The 20,776-nt window shown below is 39.5% G+C and overlaps 1 protein-coding gene across 1 annotated transcript in view; it reads right to left on the bottom strand.

The window, feature by feature from the left end:
- Positions 1 to 20,776, bottom strand: part of RABGAP1L (RAB GTPase activating protein 1 like) — a 799,508-nt gene that overhangs the window by 8,170 nt on the left and 770,562 nt on the right. Inside the window, 4 exon segments of the mRNA XM_033198684.1 lie at positions 4,582 to 4,653; positions 8,783 to 8,866; positions 11,509 to 11,613; positions 19,369 to 19,479. Of these exon segments, the coding sequence (XP_033054575.1) occupies positions 4,582 to 4,653; positions 8,783 to 8,866; positions 11,509 to 11,613; positions 19,369 to 19,479 (372 nt within the window).

Here is a 20,776-nt window from a genome sequence, read left to right as displayed (position 1 = left end):
CCACTCTTCGTATTCCTGTTCATTAATATTCATTAGACATGAAAAAACAAAACTTGTCATTCTCTTAAGAACCTCTGAGAATAATTAGCCCAGTATAGGCATATTGTAAATATTTGTTGTGTGTTTACTGTTGACTAAAAATGTTAAATAGCTTTTGATCTGAGTCTTAAATGATTAAAAGTTTACTGAGCTGGCTAAGTAATTTTATTAGGTTGAACCACATGAAGAAACAGATTGATCACATAAGAGGGAGGATGACATTTCAGCAAAGAGAACACCTCTATGTGCAAAGACATAGCACCTTCAGATAACTTCAAAGAATTCAAAATGGCTTAAGCAGAAAGTGATACAACAATGAGCGAGATGAGAGATCTCTGTGCCCGGGTCATAAAGGTCCTTAAATACCATGTTGCTGAATTCTGATTTTATCCTACAGAAAATGCATTCATTTACTCTACCAAGCCCAGTGCTACATGTCAAAGATAGAGCAATAAGTTTGACAGAGCTGCAGTTTGGCAGACCTGCTAAAATGTGGTGGATACTGCTGATTCTCACCCAATATCCATTTATCCTTCTTCCTAACAGACCCTGAGTTTATTTGAGCTGGCAGTGTGTCTAGATAAAAGGTGACACTCCCTAAATTCCCTCAAAGCTGCTATGTAAGCAGAAGTTTAGAGGGGAGCTTCTAAGAAGGCTGCTTAGAAAGAGCTCACCCAGGGGAATGAGGCCTTTATATCCTGCATCTCCTTTTGGACTAAAATTCTGCCCTAGAGTATGGGTGTGATGGTGGGAGCTCTAGTTGAAAGGATTGGTTTTGGGCCGGGCGTGGTAGCTCACGCCTGTAATCCCAGCACTTTGGGAGGCCGAGGTGGGTGGGACACGAGGTCAGGAGTTCAAGATCAGCTTGGCCAACATGGTGAACCATGTATTTTGTATTTTTCTACTAAAAATAAAAAAATTAGCTGGGTGTGGAAGTGCGTGCCTGTAATCCCAGCTACTCGGGAGGCTGAGGCAGGAGAATCTCTTGAACCCGGGAGGCAGAGGTTGCAGTGAGCTGAGATTGTGCCATTGTACTCCAGACTGGGTGACAGGGCAAGACTCTGTCTCAAAAAAAAAAAAAAAGAGAAAGGATTGGTTTCTAGGTGACCTTGAGGATAGAAGTCCACATGAAGATGTGGGTCACTAATGACTGATTAGCTTGGGTTACTAATGACACCAAGGGTATACCTTTCTAGTTCTAGGCTGCTTTTATGTAAAATAATCAACACCTTTTATGGTTAAGCCAATGCTGTTCTGGGTTCCCTATATGTGGCCAATCTAATTCTGCATTGATACACAGAATGATAGTCAAATATCACTTTATATTTGGGAACACTCATTCTGATTATAGTGTAAAGGATGAACTGGGGTGTGATCATGACAAAAGAAGGTTATTATAGGAAACTGAAAAAACCAAAAGCTATTTATCATACCAAATGAGATAGGAAGAAGCACTAGAGAAAGGGGAGGTGGTATAGTCTAACAGCTAATGTTACTGACTTTAGAATCTGACTTCCAGGCTTAAATCCTGGTTCTACTAGCTGTGTACCCTTGATCAAATGAATTACCTGTTTGTGGCTTTATCATCAATAAAAAAGAAAATATACTGTCTTTTTTATTTTTTTTAATCGTGTACCAGGGTCTTACTGTCACCCAGGCTGGAATGCCATGGCATGCTCACAGTTCACTGCAGCTTCAGCCTCCTGGGCTCAAGCAATCCTCCCACCTCAGCCTCCTGAGGAGCTAGGACTACAGGTGCATGCCATCACATCCAGCTAATTTTTGTATTTTTTGTAGAGATGGGGTTTCACCAAGTTGCCCAGGCTGGTCTTGAACTCCTGGACTCAAGTGATCCGCCCACCTAGGCCTCCCCAAAGTGTTGGAATGACAGGTGTGAGCCTAGTTGTTCTTTATTCTGGCTAAGACAAGTTTATATTCCTCTTCTTGAATGTCATGGACTTTCATTAGGCAGTCTCACCTACTTAGCCAATATTTTCCTCTGTTCCTTAATACATATTCTAACCACATCAGTCTCTGTAATGAGACACTGAAACACTCATTCCTAAAATGAGTATTAATACTCATTTATAATTAAATGATTAATGATAATCATTTATCATTAATATAATTTTAAAAAAAAGACAGTATATCTTCTTTTTTATTGATGATAAAGCCACACTCATTCCTATGTTTGGGTCTTCACTCACATCATTTCTTCTATAATGTTCTTTTTAAACACTTCTCTCTAACTAATTTCTATCCACCCTGCTTTTTTGGTCTATAGTTCTCATGATTTTGTTTTCTCTACGACGCTGATTGTCAGTGTGATCCAGCTTAGCACTTTTTTTTGTTTTTTGTTTTTTTGAGATGGAATCTCACTCTGCTGCTCAGGCTGGAGTACAGTGGCACAATCTTGGCTCACTGCAACCTCCGCCTCCTGGGTTCAAGTGATTCTCGTGCCTCAGCCTCCCGAGTAGCTGAGATTATAGATGTGAGCCACTATGCCTGGCTAATATTTGTTATTTTTAGTAGAGACAGGGTTTCACCATGATGGGCAGGCTGGTCTTGAACTCCTGACCTCAGGTGATCTGCCCATCTCAGCTTCCCAAAGTGCTGGGATTACCGGTGTGAGCCACTGCACCTGGCCCAGCTGAGCTCCCTTGAACTGCTTCCTAAATTCTTAATCTGCATGTGTAACTTGTCCTACAGGAAAATTTTAAGCTCCTTTTCATGTGTAATTTCTATAACAAAATGGTAGTCTAATAGCTATGCGCATAGTATATGCTCAATAAAACCTTCAGTGAGTAATCAATATAAATTCTCATTTTGTTATTTCCATAAAGATTTCAGTTCAACATTGGGAACACATGGGCACAGACGAGGGGAACAACACTCACCAGCGCCTGTTGTTGGGGATGAGGACTGAAGGGAGGGAACTTAGAGGACGGGTTAACAGGCACAGCAAACCACCATGGCACACGTATACCTATGTAACAAACCTGCACCTTCTGCACATGTATCCCCCTTTGCTTTTTTTTTTTTAAGAAGAAATAAAGAAAAAAAAAATTCACTTCAGGATAGTTAACCCCTTTACACCACGACACTTCATCAACTGAATCTTGGTCAGTATGCCTATAATGTACAAAGAGTGATAAGTGCTAACTAGAAAGAAGTGCAAAGGTAGACCAGAAAGGGAAGATACAAACATCAAATTTTATCTCATCAGAGAGGGAGACCACCAAACCCTATACTCACTAAATCTCTGATTGATATTTTGTAACATGAGGAAGAAGAAAATACTTTTGGAATACAAGGTCTTGTATGTCAGGTACTAATCTAAGCACTTTATATACACCATATACTTTATAGTCATTATCTTATTTAACATTCAGAATGATTTTATGAGGCAGGTAATGTTATCTCCATTTTATAGAACACAAAATGAAGCTTAGAAAGGTTAAATCACTTTTCAAGATTGTTAAATTATATGCTAAATTACTTAATACACATTTATTTACTAGTATGAAACCTGAACATATTCAAATAAGATGATGTCAGGTTTCTGTAACACTGGTCCCAAAAGTTGACTGTGACAACACTGCCTCTTAAGAAAACCAATTCAGGCCGAGCGCGGTGGCTCAAGCCTGTAATCCCAGCACTTTGGGAGGCCGAGATGGGTGGATCACGAGGTCAGGAGATCGAGACCCTCCTGGCTAACACGGTGAAACCCCGTCTCTACTAAAAATACAAACAATTAGCCGGGCGAGGTGGCGGCGCCTGTAGTCCCAGCTACTCGGGAGGCTGAGGCAGGAGAATGGTGGGAACCCGGGAGGCGGAGCTTGCAGTGAGCTGAGATCCGGCCACTGCACTCCAGCCTGGGCGACAGAGCAAGACTCCGTCTAAAAAAAAAAAAAAAAAAAAAAAAAAAAAAGAAAACCAATTCATTGGTTTACTGTAGTTTCTATGGAATAAGCAATGTTTTTTTCAAATAGAGCAGCTACACAATGCTTTTTACCACCGGGGGCAGCAAGTAAACAAATGCCACAGGTTTTCTTCAAAAATAAACCTCTAAAACTTAGTGCAAGAATCAGTTACCCAACACATGTTTTTCCAGCTAAGTTCTACATTGCCCATGGTGTTTACTTATAAAGAGAGTGACGGGATGATCCTACTGAGTCCCATACTGAAGCCACATCAATGCAGGCTCAGTCAGATGTGGGCTGCTGAGGGTTCTCAGGTTCACACCACCAAAGAAATCTGCATGGCTCATCTCAAGCTCTGGGGCTTCTTGTGACAATGTCAAATTCCACCTCCTTTCATGTTAGCTGCCTCTGACAGTCCACATGATTTATAGCAGCATCATAACCTTTCAGCTGGCAGAGAAGACAATCACACCCAGTCAGAAGAGAGGTATCCTAGTCTCCATAATTCCTATTAATAAATCCTTTAATACAAAATGGTGGTGTTGGGGATTCTTTCGGGTACTTACAAGCCTGTGGGACTTTGAAATAAATGTTATCACAGGACGATTTCACTCCTTACCTTTACCACTTCCAGCTCCTCCTTGCTGGCTGCTTGCTGTTTCTCCAGCCTGGTACTCAACTGTGAACAGATCTGAGGATGAGAAAAGAGTCTTTTACTAGAACACAGAACTCTTGCAGCATGTACACATAACTACTTATCAATTCATATGTTACTCTAGCACATCTGATCCTAGAAGGAATTTTGCAAATGAATAGCACTGTAAATGCCAGTCATTTTGGAAATGAGCAGCAGAAAGCTGGAACGTTCCATATGTAAAGCATATTCTACCTTAATTAGTAGAAACATACAGTGGGTAGATTTGGTTTCTTTCTGTCACTAGCCTTCTATGACTGGTTCAAGTGAATTCCTGGCTTCACTTTTGGAATTAACCTATAGAATCTTTGCTGAGTATTCACTTTCTACAAGTTAGTATGCTGAGAAAATCTTGATGAAAAGAATTCTAGACAGAAATATCTCCTGTCTACTGTCACAGAAAGAACCCGTTTTCAATCACAAAAGTTTCCTTAAGAAGTGGCAGAGTGGGCCGGGCGCGGTGGCTCAAGCCTGTAATCCCAGCACTTTGGGAGGCCGAGATGGGCGGATCACGAGGTCAGGAGATCGAGACCATCCTGGCTAATACGGTGAAACCCCGTCTCTACTAAAAATACAAAAACTAGCCGGGCGACGAGGCGGGCGCCTGTAGTCCCAGCTACTCGGGAGGCTGAGACAGGAGAATGGGGTGAACCCGGGAGGCGGAGCTTGCAGTGAGCTGAGAGCTGGCCACTGCACTCCAGCCTGGGTGGCAGAGCAAGACTCCGTCTCAAAAAAAAAAAAAAAAAAAAAAAAAAAAAAAAAAGAAGTGGCAGAGTGATGTTCTCACTCATAAGTGGGAGTTGAACAATGAGAACACATAGACATAGGGAGGGGAACTCGCACACTGGGGCCTGGTGGAGGGGTAGGGGACTAGGGGAGGCATAACATTAGGAAAAATACCTTAATACAGACTAAAACTCTTATTAAGTAGGTTTGGCAACACAGCATAGAAATTAAAAGCTTAGCTGTTGGAGTGAAATGTGAGTTTAAGGCAAACTCCATTTCTTTATAGCTTTGTGAGCTTGGGCAAAGTCATTAATCTTTCCAAGACTCAGTTTTCTCATGAATAAAAAGTGCTGTGCTATAGTAATCAAGTGGAAAAAAAGTATGCAAAGGGGTTAGCATAGCACCTGGCCAATAGTAAGCGTATATTAAATAAAATCTACTATTATTAGTTTCGATTCTGAAATAAGGTGCTAACAAGTATTAGAAATGGTAGAAAAAAAACGAAATGGTAGAAATAGGTGCTTTTAAAGGAAAAAATCTAGATAAATAAGTATTGGATGTTCAAATCCATTGCCTGAAATAAGAATCTTTTATTTTAGAAAAGTGGATGAAAGGTGGGAGGATAGCTTGAGCCCAGGAGGTCAAGGCTGCAGTGAGCTGTGTTCAGGCCACTGCATCACTGCATTCCAGCCTGGGTGACAGAGCAAGACCTTGTCTCACAAAAAACAAAACAAAACAAAACAAAACAAAAAAACACGATGGAAAAACAGGGGATGTGAAATTTTAAAGTACAATTTTGGCTAAAAACGTATATGGTTTACCTCTATTATCAAAACATACATTAAAAAAAAATCCCAATTTACTCAAAAATAGCTCTGGAGATGAGGGCTTGCTTGCTGAGTTTAGTTTGTTGAGTTTCATTCCAATTCTCCAGATCCAAGCCTGAGGAACCATTAGTGGGACTGTACTGACTGATGTTAAAAAGAAGAGATTACCATGGTAGATTCTGCAAACCTTAAACCCTTTTAAATAAACCAAAACATTATGCACAGAGCCAGTAATAGCTATATTCCAACTACAGAATGCATTTAGATTGTGTCTTATATCCTAATTATCTTCAAACAGATGGGTCTGTTGCCTTTTGCATTATTTCAAGGGCTTGCCAGATAATATTCAAGAATAGTCCCCAGGATTACTTTTGGAGAGGGTTGCATTTGGTGGCCATCCATGGCATAATCTAGCAATGAAAAACATGCAGCATTTGTAGTGATGGGAAATTCCACAACACATGGTCTTTAATGTTCCTTATATTGGTCAGTGTCTACCACGTCTTCTCCTAGATGCCCCACATTCAACATCTCAGATCACCTTCAAGGTTTTCTCTTGTCTAGCAAAACAAAAAACAAAAAAAAAACAAAAAAAAAACCCACTGTCTTTTGTGATTTCAGGGACCTGGTTTTCTTACTTGGACTCTGGTATTTGTGGTCTCTCCCCTTGGTTCCACATTTCTTACTGGGACAGATTAGTGCCAATAATACGTCTTTGATTATGCCACTTTACTGCTCAAAAATGTCCTACCACAAACATAATAAAATCCAAGGTCCCAAGCCTAGCCCCGGACCTTTCCTTGATCTGGACCCTAACGTCCCTTTGCTTCTCTTTTGTACTGGAATCTCTTACCAAATGAATTATTTTTCTCTTCACTAATCTACTTCCATGCCTTTGCACATCCTGCTCCCTCTTTTCTACCATTTCCATCCTCTTCTTTGTCTTCTTTATCTCTACAGATCCAAGTCTCACCTAGCCTTTGAAGCGCAGCTCAAAAGGATTCATTTCCCACATGTCATAAGTTTCCTTTCCTCTTATTTCTACATAGGTATTATCTCCACATTATATGATAAGCTTCTAGAGAGAAAAACTTGAATTCATTCATCTTTTTGTCTGTCAAAGTATTAAGCCTCACAGAGAACAGGCATTAAATAAACATATGTTGATCATCACAGAAGAGTAAAATAGCTCTAAAGTTTTATTTGTCAGTCTTCCGCGAATATGCAGATTCATTATGGAAAGATGTTCATAATGTATTAAGTGAACTAAAGCTAGTTACAAAAAAATAGGATAAACAATACAATTCATCCTGTTTATATATATTATAAATTTATTTATAAAGCATTTGTATAGCAACAATGCATATTCAATATATTACAATGATTATCTCTAGCTAGAAAGATTGAGGGAGATTTGTTTTCTTTGTGCTTCTCTGCACTATTCTAATTTTCCACAAGAACACAAATTTAATTTATAAGCAAAAAACCACATTTTAAAAAAAAAGTATCAGACTTTCGAGTCCCATGTGAAGTAGAAGACCCCAGGGAAATCCTTAGATGAGAAGATGGCATATGGTACTTTAATTAATTCTAGAAACCTGGAATTTGAACAGATCACTCAGAGTCTCATCAATGAGAGGAGTCCTTGCCATGTCCAGCCAACAGGAAGGACAGGAAGGTACCAGTAGATACCAGGAAAGGGGGCTTTCTGACACCATTCTGGTGATGGGGCCAGAAACATCCTCCAGAAGATGAGCCCTTTGTTAAAAGCATTTTAAGGTTCACAATAGAAACCTTCCTGCTAGCACTGGCCTGCAGAAGGGAAGGCCACATAGCCATGTGGGAAAAAGAGTGCCCACTACATTCTGTACTGTGGTAGCAAAGGATACACTGATCCCCCAGCTACTGCCATTTAATACAATAACTAAACTTTGCAAAGAGGCAGATGTTCCGAGTGTCATCTACTGGAAATTAGCATCTGAGTGAGGCAGAAACAGGATCTCAGTAGTCATCAAAAGGTTTTCTATTCCTCTAAATCTACCCAACATTGTAAACAACCAACAGATTGTTTTGGTCAGTGAGACCTCCCAAGTTATCAGTTATAAGTAATAAGCTACAAGTAATAAGTATGTCCAACCACTGCTTCAAAGGAGAGAGTGAGTCACTAAATTTAATAAATCTGGAAAACTATTCTGGAAACTTTAAAAACAAAAATATTTCTTCCCCAAAGAAAAACAACAATATTTATTTATTTATTTATTTATTTATTTATTTTAGAGATAGGGTCTTGCTCTGTTGCCCAGGCTGTAGCGCAGTGGTGCAGTCATAGTTCACTGCACCCTCAAACTCCTAGGTACAAGTGATCCTCCTGCCTCAGCCTCCCAGGTAGCTGGGACTATGGGCACATGCCACTATGCCTGGCTAATTAAAAAATTTTTTTCTTTGTAGAGATGGGATCGTGCTATGCTGCTCAGGCTAGTCTCAAACTCCTGGCCTCAAGCAAAAAAAAAAAAAAAAATTACTTTTATAGCAGCAAACTATAACTAGCTCTACGTGCCACAGAGGTACATTACCTGTTTATACTCAGCAATGATAGCTGTAGTCTTCTTTATTTCATATTCTGCCTTCTCTAGCTGTTTCCTGAAGACTTCTTTTAGCTAGAAAGAACAGAATGAGAAATATCAGGATTCAGCCAAAATCTTAATAAATTTTCATAAACATCTATATTCAAGTCTGTCTGATTCATAGTAACAATGGTAACAATGTTAACTATGTAAATTATCATCAAGCTGCATCTTGATAATCTGAAAAAGTCAATCATCTCCAGAGATGCAGAAACCTTACTTTCTTTTCTGTAAAATATGAGACATATGAGCAACACCATTATAAAATTGCTTATGCTACTTCTAAACATATTGCCAAATAAGTGTCCATTCTGAAGCTATCTTTATCCTTATAAGAGTCTAAAACAAAACATCAAGGCAATACTGCATGCTAAATTTGTTACTCTTGACGTTATAAATTACTGAAAAAAATCATTGTAGGCCTCCTTATTTATAGTCTACCTTTACTGCCGTTACCTCTCTGGAGACAGAAACAAGAGGCTTTGGGGACTAGAGTTAGAAAAGACAGAAGAAGATAAGAGCTTTTAAGAAGGACAGGAGATTCAGGGACTAAAGAAACTGACTTTAGAAGGAGCTAAAGTGACACATAATGGAAGGTACTTGTTACAGTCACTGAAATGTTAAATTATGAATGCTATAGTTATAAACACAGTTATTTTTGTGGCCCAGAAGCTCTAGAATTCTAGGCATAGAGGAAAATGAAGGTGATGGAAAAGCTCAGGTGCTACCAGATACAAAGGAAAGAATTAAATTCTGCAAGTTGTTGAACAAACAACTAATGAAACAAACAAAAAACAACTCTGCTTAAACTTTAAGTACATAATCAGAATAAAGAGATGCATTCTGCAGTACAGCATCTCAAATTATTTATGGCGTATACTCTGTAATTGCTAGTTCATAAATTATTGCAATTTATGACTGCACTCCTCATTAGACTTCTGAATTTCTTCATATCTGTTAGATTCTAAAATTCTAAAAGCAATTGGTAAGTTACACTGATCTAAACTCCGTTGTTTATATTGATCTTTATTCTCTATCTGACCCAATTTAAGGACATAAACAATAACCTTCTTGCCTCCCACAATAAGGCCCCATTGATGTTAGGACAGACTTGGCTGGCTGAGAGTCTCTGAGCAAGGGTCACTACATTTATCTAAGCCATAGTTTCCTCCTCTGAAAATGAGAATAATCCCTATTTTACAAGGGTACCATAATGATTAAAACAGTTACACACACACAGACAGACACACACACATACAGACACACACATGGAGGGGAGGGAGGGTGCAAAGCATCTTACATTGTTCTTGCCACATACTAGGTGAGTATTCAAATGTCACATTCCTTCCCATTTTAGGTATCAATTGCCTACAGGCTAGTATATGTCTATGGAACCATGGAGCAGGTAGAACCTGGGTTAAGTTCATTTGCCAAGAGCTTTACTCCTCATCTAGAGTGGCTTAAGTGGTCCAAAGATGGCAGGAAGTAAAGAAAAAACAAAACTCATTAAAGAATCTAAATAATCTAAAACTGGGTAATCAGCCCCTGAAAATTTTTGAGTAGGTAAAAAATATATATCTTGGACCGCTATAAATGCCAAAGACTCACTAAATCAGATTCCAAGGAAAAAGAAACCATGGAACACTTTTTACAAAGTCTGGAAGGTGCTAAATGACACATTCCTCCACATGTAACTTTAGTGGAACTTTTTTTCTGGTTGCTTGGATGTAGATCTTTGAAATGTTTTATGCTGTGCTTTAAATTTAGTATTACTGATGTCTCAGAATGAAACTCATTAAAATAAGCTAATCACGATTTGAGATGCTTCCTTACTTTATAAGTTAGCTACATTAGTAAAATTCAAACACACTCTTGGCAGAAGACTTCAGTTGTTTGTGATGAAACTGACTCATAATCTAATCTGTGTCAGGTCCCTGGCTGGGACTGACAGGGGTAGAAAACATTGATGAAGGAGCATGTTCTTCCTTGGGGAAGCGGAAAGCTCCAATTCCTTGGGCCGATAGGCCTCTCTGCCCCTGTGCTACACTGCTTTGCACTGGTGGCATTTTCTGGCTAATTAGCCTTACAGCTCCCATGAAGAGTGTAGGGTGCTAACTTCAAGGCTGCTTCTCAAAACATTTCTTTATATTCCCCCAGGAAATAGGTTTGAAAGCTTTGCCAGGAATACTGATGCTCCTTAAGGTGTGAATCAGGAAAATGAAGTGTGACTGATCGAGGCAGGGGCTGTGTGGCAACTCCCAGCAGAGGTCTCTGTAGGCTTTCGGTTTAACAATGCTCATAAACTACTTCAGAGAAGTCTTTGTCTTGGAGATACAACACAAAATTTGCAGATTCGTCAAAGCTCTTGGATCATAATTCCACGTTACTAAACTTAGAGAAAACTCAACACTCTTGCTAAATATCTCAGTAAAGGCAAATTCCTAAAAGCTGTTCAAGGGTGGAAATACTGCCTCCTCTTTTAACACCTTTCAAAAAAAAAGAGATGTCAGAAATGTTGAACAAAAATGTTGAGTAAGTACACTCAATTACTTACATTACTGCTTTAACATCACCTTTGATTTAGAAGAAATTTAATTTTCCTGATTTTTTTTATAGTATTAATCAATTCCCTACCAACATACCTTTGCAAAGAAAAGCCTACATATTCCTTTTACCTGGGCAGTCTCTTCCTCTTGCTTCCTCTTCTCCTCTTCAGTCTCCACCAGCCTCTGTTTGGTCAAGAGGAGTTCCTTATTCAACACATCTGCCTTGTCTTCTGCCTGCAAATCATGGTACATCACAGTCATACATAGGGCAAAGAAAGTGTGTGGAAATTTTCTCCAAACCTAATCTTCAGTTGCTGTTCCAAAATTATTGCAAGTCATTCTTTTCCCTCCTAGCTCGACCAAGGGATGACTGCTTTCACTGAATACCAACTATGTGCCAACTAGTTGGCACACATTATTTCTAATCCACACACCAACAATAATTTTACAGATAATGACAGTCAGGTTTGGAAAGATCCAACAAACTGTCTGGGGTCACACATTTAATAGAGTCATGATCTGAATTCAGATTTGAATAACATCAAAGTCCATCCTCTTTCTAAATGCTTCTTACAGCGTTTTAGATGTTACAACAGCACTCACTCTGTGCAGATGGATCTGATGAAGGGGTAGAGCCTCACACAGAAACCTTCAACTGGTGGAGAATAAGGGTTGACTCAGAGAGGAGGAGCAGACAGGCTGGTCTGAGGACAACAATTAGGTGATAAATTCAAGGACTAGTTGAGGTAAACCTGCCCACATGGCCACTCACACAGGGCAGTGAGTCTAGTAAGGAGAAATTAAGACCAAAAATCCATAATAGAGAGAGCCATGAAGAAAATGGAAATATGGACCAGGAATCCAGGAAGAAAAGATCGTATTTCTAGAATGATGATGTCTATTTAACATGCCGGGCTCTCACCTTTTAGGCCACGACTTCAAGTTCACATGGCAATGAAGCATGCCCTCAGCCCTGGCTCACTCACACCCATCTAAGTTAGCTCCCCTATCTAAATCTCTCATATTTCCCTTGATAGGACTGTAATGACAACTTACGCATGGGATTTATTTGTCTTGCTCACTAGGCGTTAAGCTCCAGGAGGCAAGAACCATATCTCTTTTGCTCATCACTCTATCCCAAGCACCAAGCCCAATGCCAAGTACAGAATAGGTGCTCCCTAAGTACTTGTTGAATGAAGAGATGTGGCTAAATCGTTGCAGATGTAGACTGCATGTGGTGGAGATGGCAGAAGACCACAGGATGAGTTCAGCAGAGAGAACCCAGACACAGAGGAGAGGCAATTATGTGAAGAAGCTATCCCTGGCTGACAGCAGCAAAATGTTATCCAAGTAATGGTGAAAACTGGCTGGGTGGCCTTCTGTCTTCTGCCATATCTCCCATATGTCCAGATGGGCCAGGCCAGCCCAGTCTGCTGAGGACTGGCCAAGCGGCCTTCTGTCTGTTTTCTGCCATATCTCCTGCACGTCCACATGGCCAGGCCAGCACAGTCTGCTGGTGACTGTAGAGAAACTGCATTCCAGCTGCTTTGCTTGCCCTGTCTTCTGGCTCCTGATGGCTCATAGCCCAGTGGTTAGAGCTCTGTTTGCAGGTAATTTGAAACCGTTGGGTAGTTAAGGCGAAAAAGTCCCTTAAAAGTCTTTAAGACACTAAAAATTGCTCTGATGCATTAGATTTTAGGGGGGAAAATCTAACAGCAAATTAACATACTAAAATGAGAGGTAGACCTCAAGAATGCAATAAGAACACTGCAAGTTAAGTTTTCAGTTAAGTTGTAAGACACCTGATGTACATCATGGAAGCATCTGGCATAAAGTATGGCATTTTAAAAGAAAACAAAAAGAGAAAAATAAATAAATAAACCATGGAAGCACAAAACTTCCATTTTAGAGCCCCAAGCCAGATGACTGACTGAGGTTACTCACAAAGCAGGGAGACCCTCCCCAAAGTCTCTGACAGATGGGCACAGAGTGGCACTTTAAGAGCAGCTGTACTGCTCATTTCAGTGTTCTTAAAAACTGAACCGGCCGGGCGCTGTGGCTCAAGCCTGTAATCCCAGCACTTTGGGAGGCCGAGACGGGCGGATCACGAGGTCAGGAGATCGAGACCATCCTGGCTAACACAGTGAAACCCCGTCTCTACTAAAAATACAAAAAAAAACTAGCCGGGCGAGGTGGCGGGCGCCTGTAGTCCCAGCTACTCGGGAGGCTGAGGCAGGAGAATGGCGTAAAACCCGGGAGGCGGAGCTTGCAGTGAGCCGAGATCTGGCCACTGCACTCCAGCCTGGGCGATAGAGCAAGACTCCGCCTCAAAAAAAAAAAACAAAAAAAAACTGAACCAACTCTTTCCCTGTAACTGCAGCCCACTGGTTCAGGTTCTACCCCAGAATGTTTGAGCCCTGCTAATAAAGAAGACTACAACTAAGCCTTCCTCTTAACAGGACGCAGAGCAATTTCTACTTTGTGAAGAGACTGATCCTTTCATAATGTTCATCATGATACTAAAATAAATGCTTTTTTTTTTTTTTTTTTCAGTTTGGTCTCTTGGAGAGCCATCTAAAATTTTAACATTTTGCAAAAATGTTATAAAGTAAACACTGGCCAGGCCTGGTGGCTCATGCCTATAATCCAGTACTGTGGGAGGCCGAGACGGGTGGGTCACCTGAAGCCAGGAGTTCGGGATCAGCCTGGCCAACATGGTGAAACCCCGTCTCTATTAAAAATACAAAAATCAGCCAGGCATGGTTGTGGGCACCTGTAATTCCAGCTACTCGGGAGACAGAGGCAGGATAATTGCCTGAAACCAGGAGGTGGAGGTTGCAGTGAGCCAAGATCGTGCTATTGCACTCCAGCCTGGGCTACAGAGGTAGACTCTGTCTCAAAAAAAAAAAAAAAAAAAAAAAGAAAGAAAGAAAGAAAGAGAAAGAAAAGAGGGAAAAGCACTTCCCTGAGGAACTTTTTTCAAAAACACCTAAATGTTTATGCTAAGAAGACTTATTATTTTCATTTGCACATTTTCTGCCAAACTGTCTTCATTAGGTCAAGATTAAGGCAACTTCACTTATTTCTACTGTTACCACATACAATATCTAGAGCAAAAGGCAAATAAACCCCAATGAGGAGGAAACTGCAATAGAGACTCGGTTTTACCGGGTTCCCCAGGCTGGTCTCGAACTCCTAAGCTCAGGCAATTCACCTACCTCGGCTTCCCAAAGTGCTGGGATTACCGGCATGAACCACGGCGCCCGACAGCCTTCACCATAATTTGACAAGATTGAGAGAGACATTGTCATTATCAACTCTAAACACTTACCAACATCTTATAATGTCTCATTGATATTGAAAGTTCTAATTGCAATCAAGGCTTCTGCTACACATATATGAGAGAAACGAGCATTGCAATGTGTGATTTAATCATGAATCAACAATAACCTCAGCAAAGACTCAGCCCTAATATCAGGTCCTATAGGGAAGAGTCCAGTTTTCCAGGAAGCTTAATCGACAGTTTCTCCTCTTATGTTAAACAGAAAAGTAGGAGCAATTGTTCTGTTCATCAAATTATGGCCAGATCTGAAATAACTTGAGTATCCCTCTAACAGTGGTCTTTTGAATCTTTGTACAGTCAACCACTATACCTCACTTAAGTAGGAATTAGCTTTAATGTTAATGAATGAAATGCTAAACACATGGATACTCAAATTCTACCTTTGAGCCCAAATGATAAAGCCTTTCAAATTCTACCTTTGAGCCCAAATTATAAAGTCTTTACCATAATTTTTTTTTTTTTTTTGAGACAGAGTCTCGGTCTGTCACCCAGGCTGGAGTGCAATGGTGTGATCTCAGCTCACGACAACCTCCACTTCCCAGGTTCAAGAGATTCTCCTGTCCCAGCCTCCCCAGTAGCTGGGATTACGGGTGTGTGCCGCCATGTCTGGCTAATTTCTTGTATTTTTTTTTTTGAGATAGAGTCTCGCTCTGTCGCCCAGGCTGGAGTGCAGTGGCGTGATCTCAGCTCACTGCAAGCTCTGCCTCCCGGATTCAGGCCATTCTCCTGTCTCAGCCTCCCGAGTAGCTGCGACTACAGATGCCTGTCACCATGCCCAGCTAATTTTTTGTATTTTTAGTAGAGACGGGGTTTCACCATGTTAGCCAGGATGGTCTCGATCTCTTGACCTCGTGATCCACCCACCTTGGCCTCCTAAAAAGTGCTGGGATTACAGGAGTGAGCTACCGTGCCTGGCAATTTTTTGTATTTTTAACAGAGACTCGGTTTCACTGTGTTCCCCAGGCTGGTGTCGAACTCCTAAGCTCAGGCAATTCACCTACCTCGGCTTCCCAAAGTGCTAGGATTACAGGCATGAGCCACCACGCCTGACAGCCTTCACCATAATTTGACAAGATTGAGATAAATCTTGTCATTATCAACTCTAAACACTTACCAACATCTTATAATGTCTCACTGATATTGAAAGTTCTAATTGCAATCAAGGCTTCTGCTACACATATATGAGAGAAACGAGCATTGCAATGTGTGATTTAATCATGAATCAACAATAACCTCAGCAAAGACTCAGCCCTAATATCAGAAATGAGGATCTTTGAGAAATGATTTCTGAAAGAACTAACCAGGCCAGTCGTTCAACTTAAAACAAAACAAAATAACTTTCCATTTAGTCCATGTAGCTTCTGGTCTAAGAGAACTTGCTATGGTGAGAGGGAACCTAGACCCCTGGTCCTCAGCAGGACAGTACTAATCATGTCTCTTCTCTTTTGTTCCTTGCAAATAGGGAAGGACAGGGAAGGCTTGAAAGCAGATAGCAAACAGAAACTGAAATGGAGATGTTGTACGTTTTTTCACTTCTAATCACTGAGAAATCTTTATTTAAGGAATCTGAAAGAGGGCAAGTTCTCAGAGAGGAAGGCTCTGTCAGAGGCAAGAGCTGAAGAGCCTTTGGTGTCCAGGAAGCCCAAAATCAGCACTAAAATGGTCAGAGTAAGGAATGATTTATTTTTGCGAAGTAGCTAATTTCCTAATTCGTGTTTGTTTGCTTACATACGTCTTAAATACAATCTGCTTTCATATTTGTTTAAAGTTTGCCAGTGTTTTGCTATTTTAATTAAAAGATCTGATTTTCACAAACTGGGAATGGGAAAGTACTGGGCAAACTGAGTGAAGGCCTGCAAAGCCACTCTCAGGCTAGGGCCTTTCCTAGAAGACTGGTGGGACAGGTCACTTCAACTGTAGGGATAGCTTTTTGGTAGGCAAATAAACCCCAATGAGGAGGAAACTGCAAAATCAGAAGTTAGGAGGAACTATGCATGAAATAGCAGTTTTTATTCTTTCATCTAGATTCTTTCATTTAGATAAAAAGCTCCAAAAGGGAGGGCCCAGGTCATATTTACTTTTCTTAAAAGAGAGGGAGAGTCAAGGAGGGAAGAGGGGAGAGGAAGAATGAAGGTCTGATGGAACCTTTTCTTCAGGGGCTGTTCTAGCACTCACATCATGAGCTACCCCGGTACTCAATAACCAATTACTTCAGGAATACCTAATAATGGCAGTCACTCCAGACTGACTCACATAAAGGATTCTCTGGTGAAGAAATGATTTTTAAGATAATTTTTTTGGATTAAAGTTATACATATTATTTAGTAGTATATTCATATATAATATGCATATTATAATGTTCATTATTTTTCTGATTTTTAAAAGTTCTAATCCTCATTTTTACTTAACCTATGGTGGTTAGGTAATTTAAGGCCTTTGTATAAATTTTAAATGGGAAAAAAATGATAAAGATGAATATAAAAATCAGATTTAATCTTATCACCCAGAGATACCTGGCAGTAACATTTTGATGTACTTCCTTCTGGGCTTCTTCCCTATCTAGGTATACTATGGTCCCCTTCCCAATAGGATGACCCAGTGCCAGCCAGTAATCCTTGAAATTTAGATGCAAACATTATAAATGTTTATTGTTTACAGAAAAAAAGTATTTTTAAAAAACTACTTTATCATTATTTTCCCATTAAAAAAAATTATTCCAGAAAGACATTTTACAGTCAAACTATCATTCTCCCCTACTAGTGAACATAGATATTATAATATTTCTTTTTCATTCTTATAAGTAACACTGTAGTAAACAACCTTGTATATACATTTTTTACCAAATCTTTTTTTTTACCTTTACAAGTCAGAGGATCTCTAGTTTCCTCATCTATATAGTTTTCTCATTTAAGAAATGGAAGATTAAAATAATAACTGCTTCCTGGAGTCATTAGGGAGATTAAATGAGATGATGTTTATACACTGCTTTATTTAGTGCTTGTCACATAGTGGGTACATAGTAAAATTTAATTTTATTATTGCTTAAACCTTTTAAAGTCTTAACACATATTACCAACTACATTTCCCAAACAACTTTGAAATTCTCCTTAGCTCATTTCACTGCATCCTCACTGAATCCAACTGTTTAAAAATTGTTTCATTTAGTCAGCCATTATAAGAAAATTATTAATGGATAAAAGATTCAAAATGGCAGAATCAAGCCCATTTGGAAAGTTAACATAGAACCAAGACTTTCATTATAGCACTGACTTATCTCAACAGTCTCGAATACAAAAATACGACTGCTGAGGTAAGGCTGAGTTTACCCTGACTGAATGGAAATTCTGCTACCGTCTTTGGTTCTGACTCTCCTAGTCACATATTTCTTATATCACTTCTCACAGCTTCCAAATGGGCGGGCTAAAGGAGGTTTGTAGTTAACAGCGCCACAACTTTTTAAAAAAACATTCTCTGGGCTGCTTTTTCTACCTTCCATATTGTGTCCCAAGCAACACAGTTCTTGTTTTTGTTTTTGAACTCCTTTAATGCCAGTTCTCTCAGTGTCCTCCTCTCCCAGATACAGCACTGTTTTCCTGAACATAGGTCTTACCTCCAACTTTACTATGGTTAGAACTTTTGAGCCACAAAATTGGCTATCTATATGGGAAAAAAGGAATTGTGGCAGGGGCCATTTTCAGCTGTCCTTTAATTTTAAACATTTAAGCAGATTTATGTTATGAATGAATTTGTATTTTTTAATATTGTCAATGCAAACTTACACCACAGGTAATGTACTCTTTTACAGACTCAACAGTCTGAGAGTCAGTTTTTCTGACCCTCCACTATCTGTTGGGAATATTTACTTTGTAGAAGTCAGAAAATAGAGTGGTAATTTTAAATATGCACAAGACTACTTCCATATTGCCAATTATTTCTGAAAATGCTAGCAAGAAAAAACAGGAGGTCCTAAGACTGTCAGCTTAGTTGGAAAGAACAAGGGAATGCTAAATAGTTTAAGGTCTTCCTAGCAACAGCTAACATTTAATGAACACATACTATTGAAGTGCTTTACTTATTTGTTATATCATCTCTATGAGATAGATACCTTTTTATATCTATAGACAGCTTAAGAACTGCCCGGGGTCATATGGTTCACAAGTGGTGGTGCCAGCATTCGCAACAGGGCAGTCTGGCTCTCAGCCACTCAGATGCCTATCAATCTAACAATCCAACTCTTAATGTAGGTACTTCATGTAAAAGTTCACATTTATTCTGGAGAAGAATTCTTACTGGAACAAAGAGTAAGGTGCCTACTGTTAGAGTGGCATTAGTACAGGTATATTCTTGGTGACTGATGTTCTCAGATAATTATGCTGACAGCCATTGGTTCAGGAAAGGTATCAACAAAGACATAACAGAGTTTAGAGGTATAAAGAAAGTTATGTCACACATGCTATTTAGAAATGACCCAAACCTTTCTCAAAGGCTTGTGTTTTCCACTCTCTCCAATTAACACAAACTGTCCCTGCCACTCCTCCATTCATCAAGCACAAAGTCAAGAACAAAGCAAGCTTGTGAGGGCAGCGGTGAGGGCAAATTGGTCTTTGCCCTGAGGAAGTCATCACAGTCTCATTTCTAAAGTTTACCTGATCCAAGTCATTCCGTAGAGCAATTTTGCTTGTTACTAGTTCGTGGGCGAGGTCATCATTCTCTTGTTCCAACCTCATGCTGGCCTCCTGTAATCTTCGGTTCTCCCTCTGCAGAAAAAGAACAACAGCCGGAGGTGGGCATTAGTGTCTGGACATACAGAAATGAATAGAACTAGTGAGGAAAAACAAGCAACAAAGTGAACTTTCAAAGGTGTAAAAAGGAGAAGGCGCAAGTGGCACAGGAAGGCAGGATTGCTGTATGGGAAACAACAGTGAGTTTAGCTAGCAATGCAGATGCGGTTCTCTACCCGGTGAAACTTGTCCCTTAAACTCTCAAGATGGAACTTCATTATAAAACATGTGCCACAAAGAGCAAACTTTCTGAATATACCCCCCTAATCCTGTGAGGTTTTTACATAGATCTAGAACACAGACACAAGCAATTCTTTATTTGAAACATGCACGGTAGTCTCACCCTTGACCTCAAGGGAAACCACAAGACACAGTAGGAATGAAACAGGGGAAAACCACTAGACATTTCTTCAAATTGTTTTTCTAAGACAGGGTTCATATTGAGTATATTTAAGAGCATTAAATCAAGAACATGGGTTCATGACTTTGCTAACAGTCGACATTTTTATTCTTTGAGTAAGAATATATTTACTTTTCTGAACACCTATTTCTCGGTGACAGCAATAGTCATATCTAGTTTTGTTGTTTTTTTAAAAAAACTTCAGATTAAAACATTCCAGGTAAAATAAATTACTGAGGATTTCTGCCGCCCACCTTGAAAAATCTGAAACAAAGTTACATGATAAAAAAACAAAAACAAACAAACAAACGAAAGAAAAAAAAAAAAAAAACCAAGTCACTAATTCTTATGAAGTAAGGTCTTTCCTTAACTAAACACTGTGAACTTGGTATGTTCACAACTATTTTCAGAATAGTTATTTCATGTCTTCCATTCCAAAGTATCAAAATTACTTTCTTTGCTACTGTTAACAGTTATAGGAGATTCAAAAGACAGCTGACAGGAAAGACTAATGTCACGAGACCTTCCTGTTTTTCAGATTTATTCTCCTAACAGTGTTTTCTGCAAAGGTGGCAAAAACCCTTTTTTTTTTTTTTTTTGTCAAAAACCTTTGACAAAGCAGTGATACAAAACTAGAAGACAAATATATGTTTTGGAAGATAGTTTATCATAGCATACCAGGCAATGTGAAGTTAATTTTATCTTCTATATAACAACCTGGTGTTTGCTATATTGAAAGAGAAGACAATTTCTTTCTTTTTCCTGTTTTTTAAAAGAAGGGCTGAGAAACATTGCACCTTGATTAACCAGCCACCAGGGCCCATTTCTGTCTCTTTTTTTTTTTGGAAAAAAATTAGAAAAGTTGGAGAATGT

Source organism: Trachypithecus francoisi, unplaced genomic scaffold (assembly GCF_009764315.1).
Source record: "Trachypithecus francoisi isolate TF-2019V2 unplaced genomic scaffold, Tfra_2.0 Lachesis_group5, whole genome shotgun sequence".
NCBI lineage: Eukaryota > Metazoa > Chordata > Mammalia > Primates > Cercopithecidae > Trachypithecus > Trachypithecus francoisi.
The sequence above is the reverse complement of the archived record's forward strand: the minus strand, read 5'-3'. Positions and strand labels throughout refer to the sequence as shown.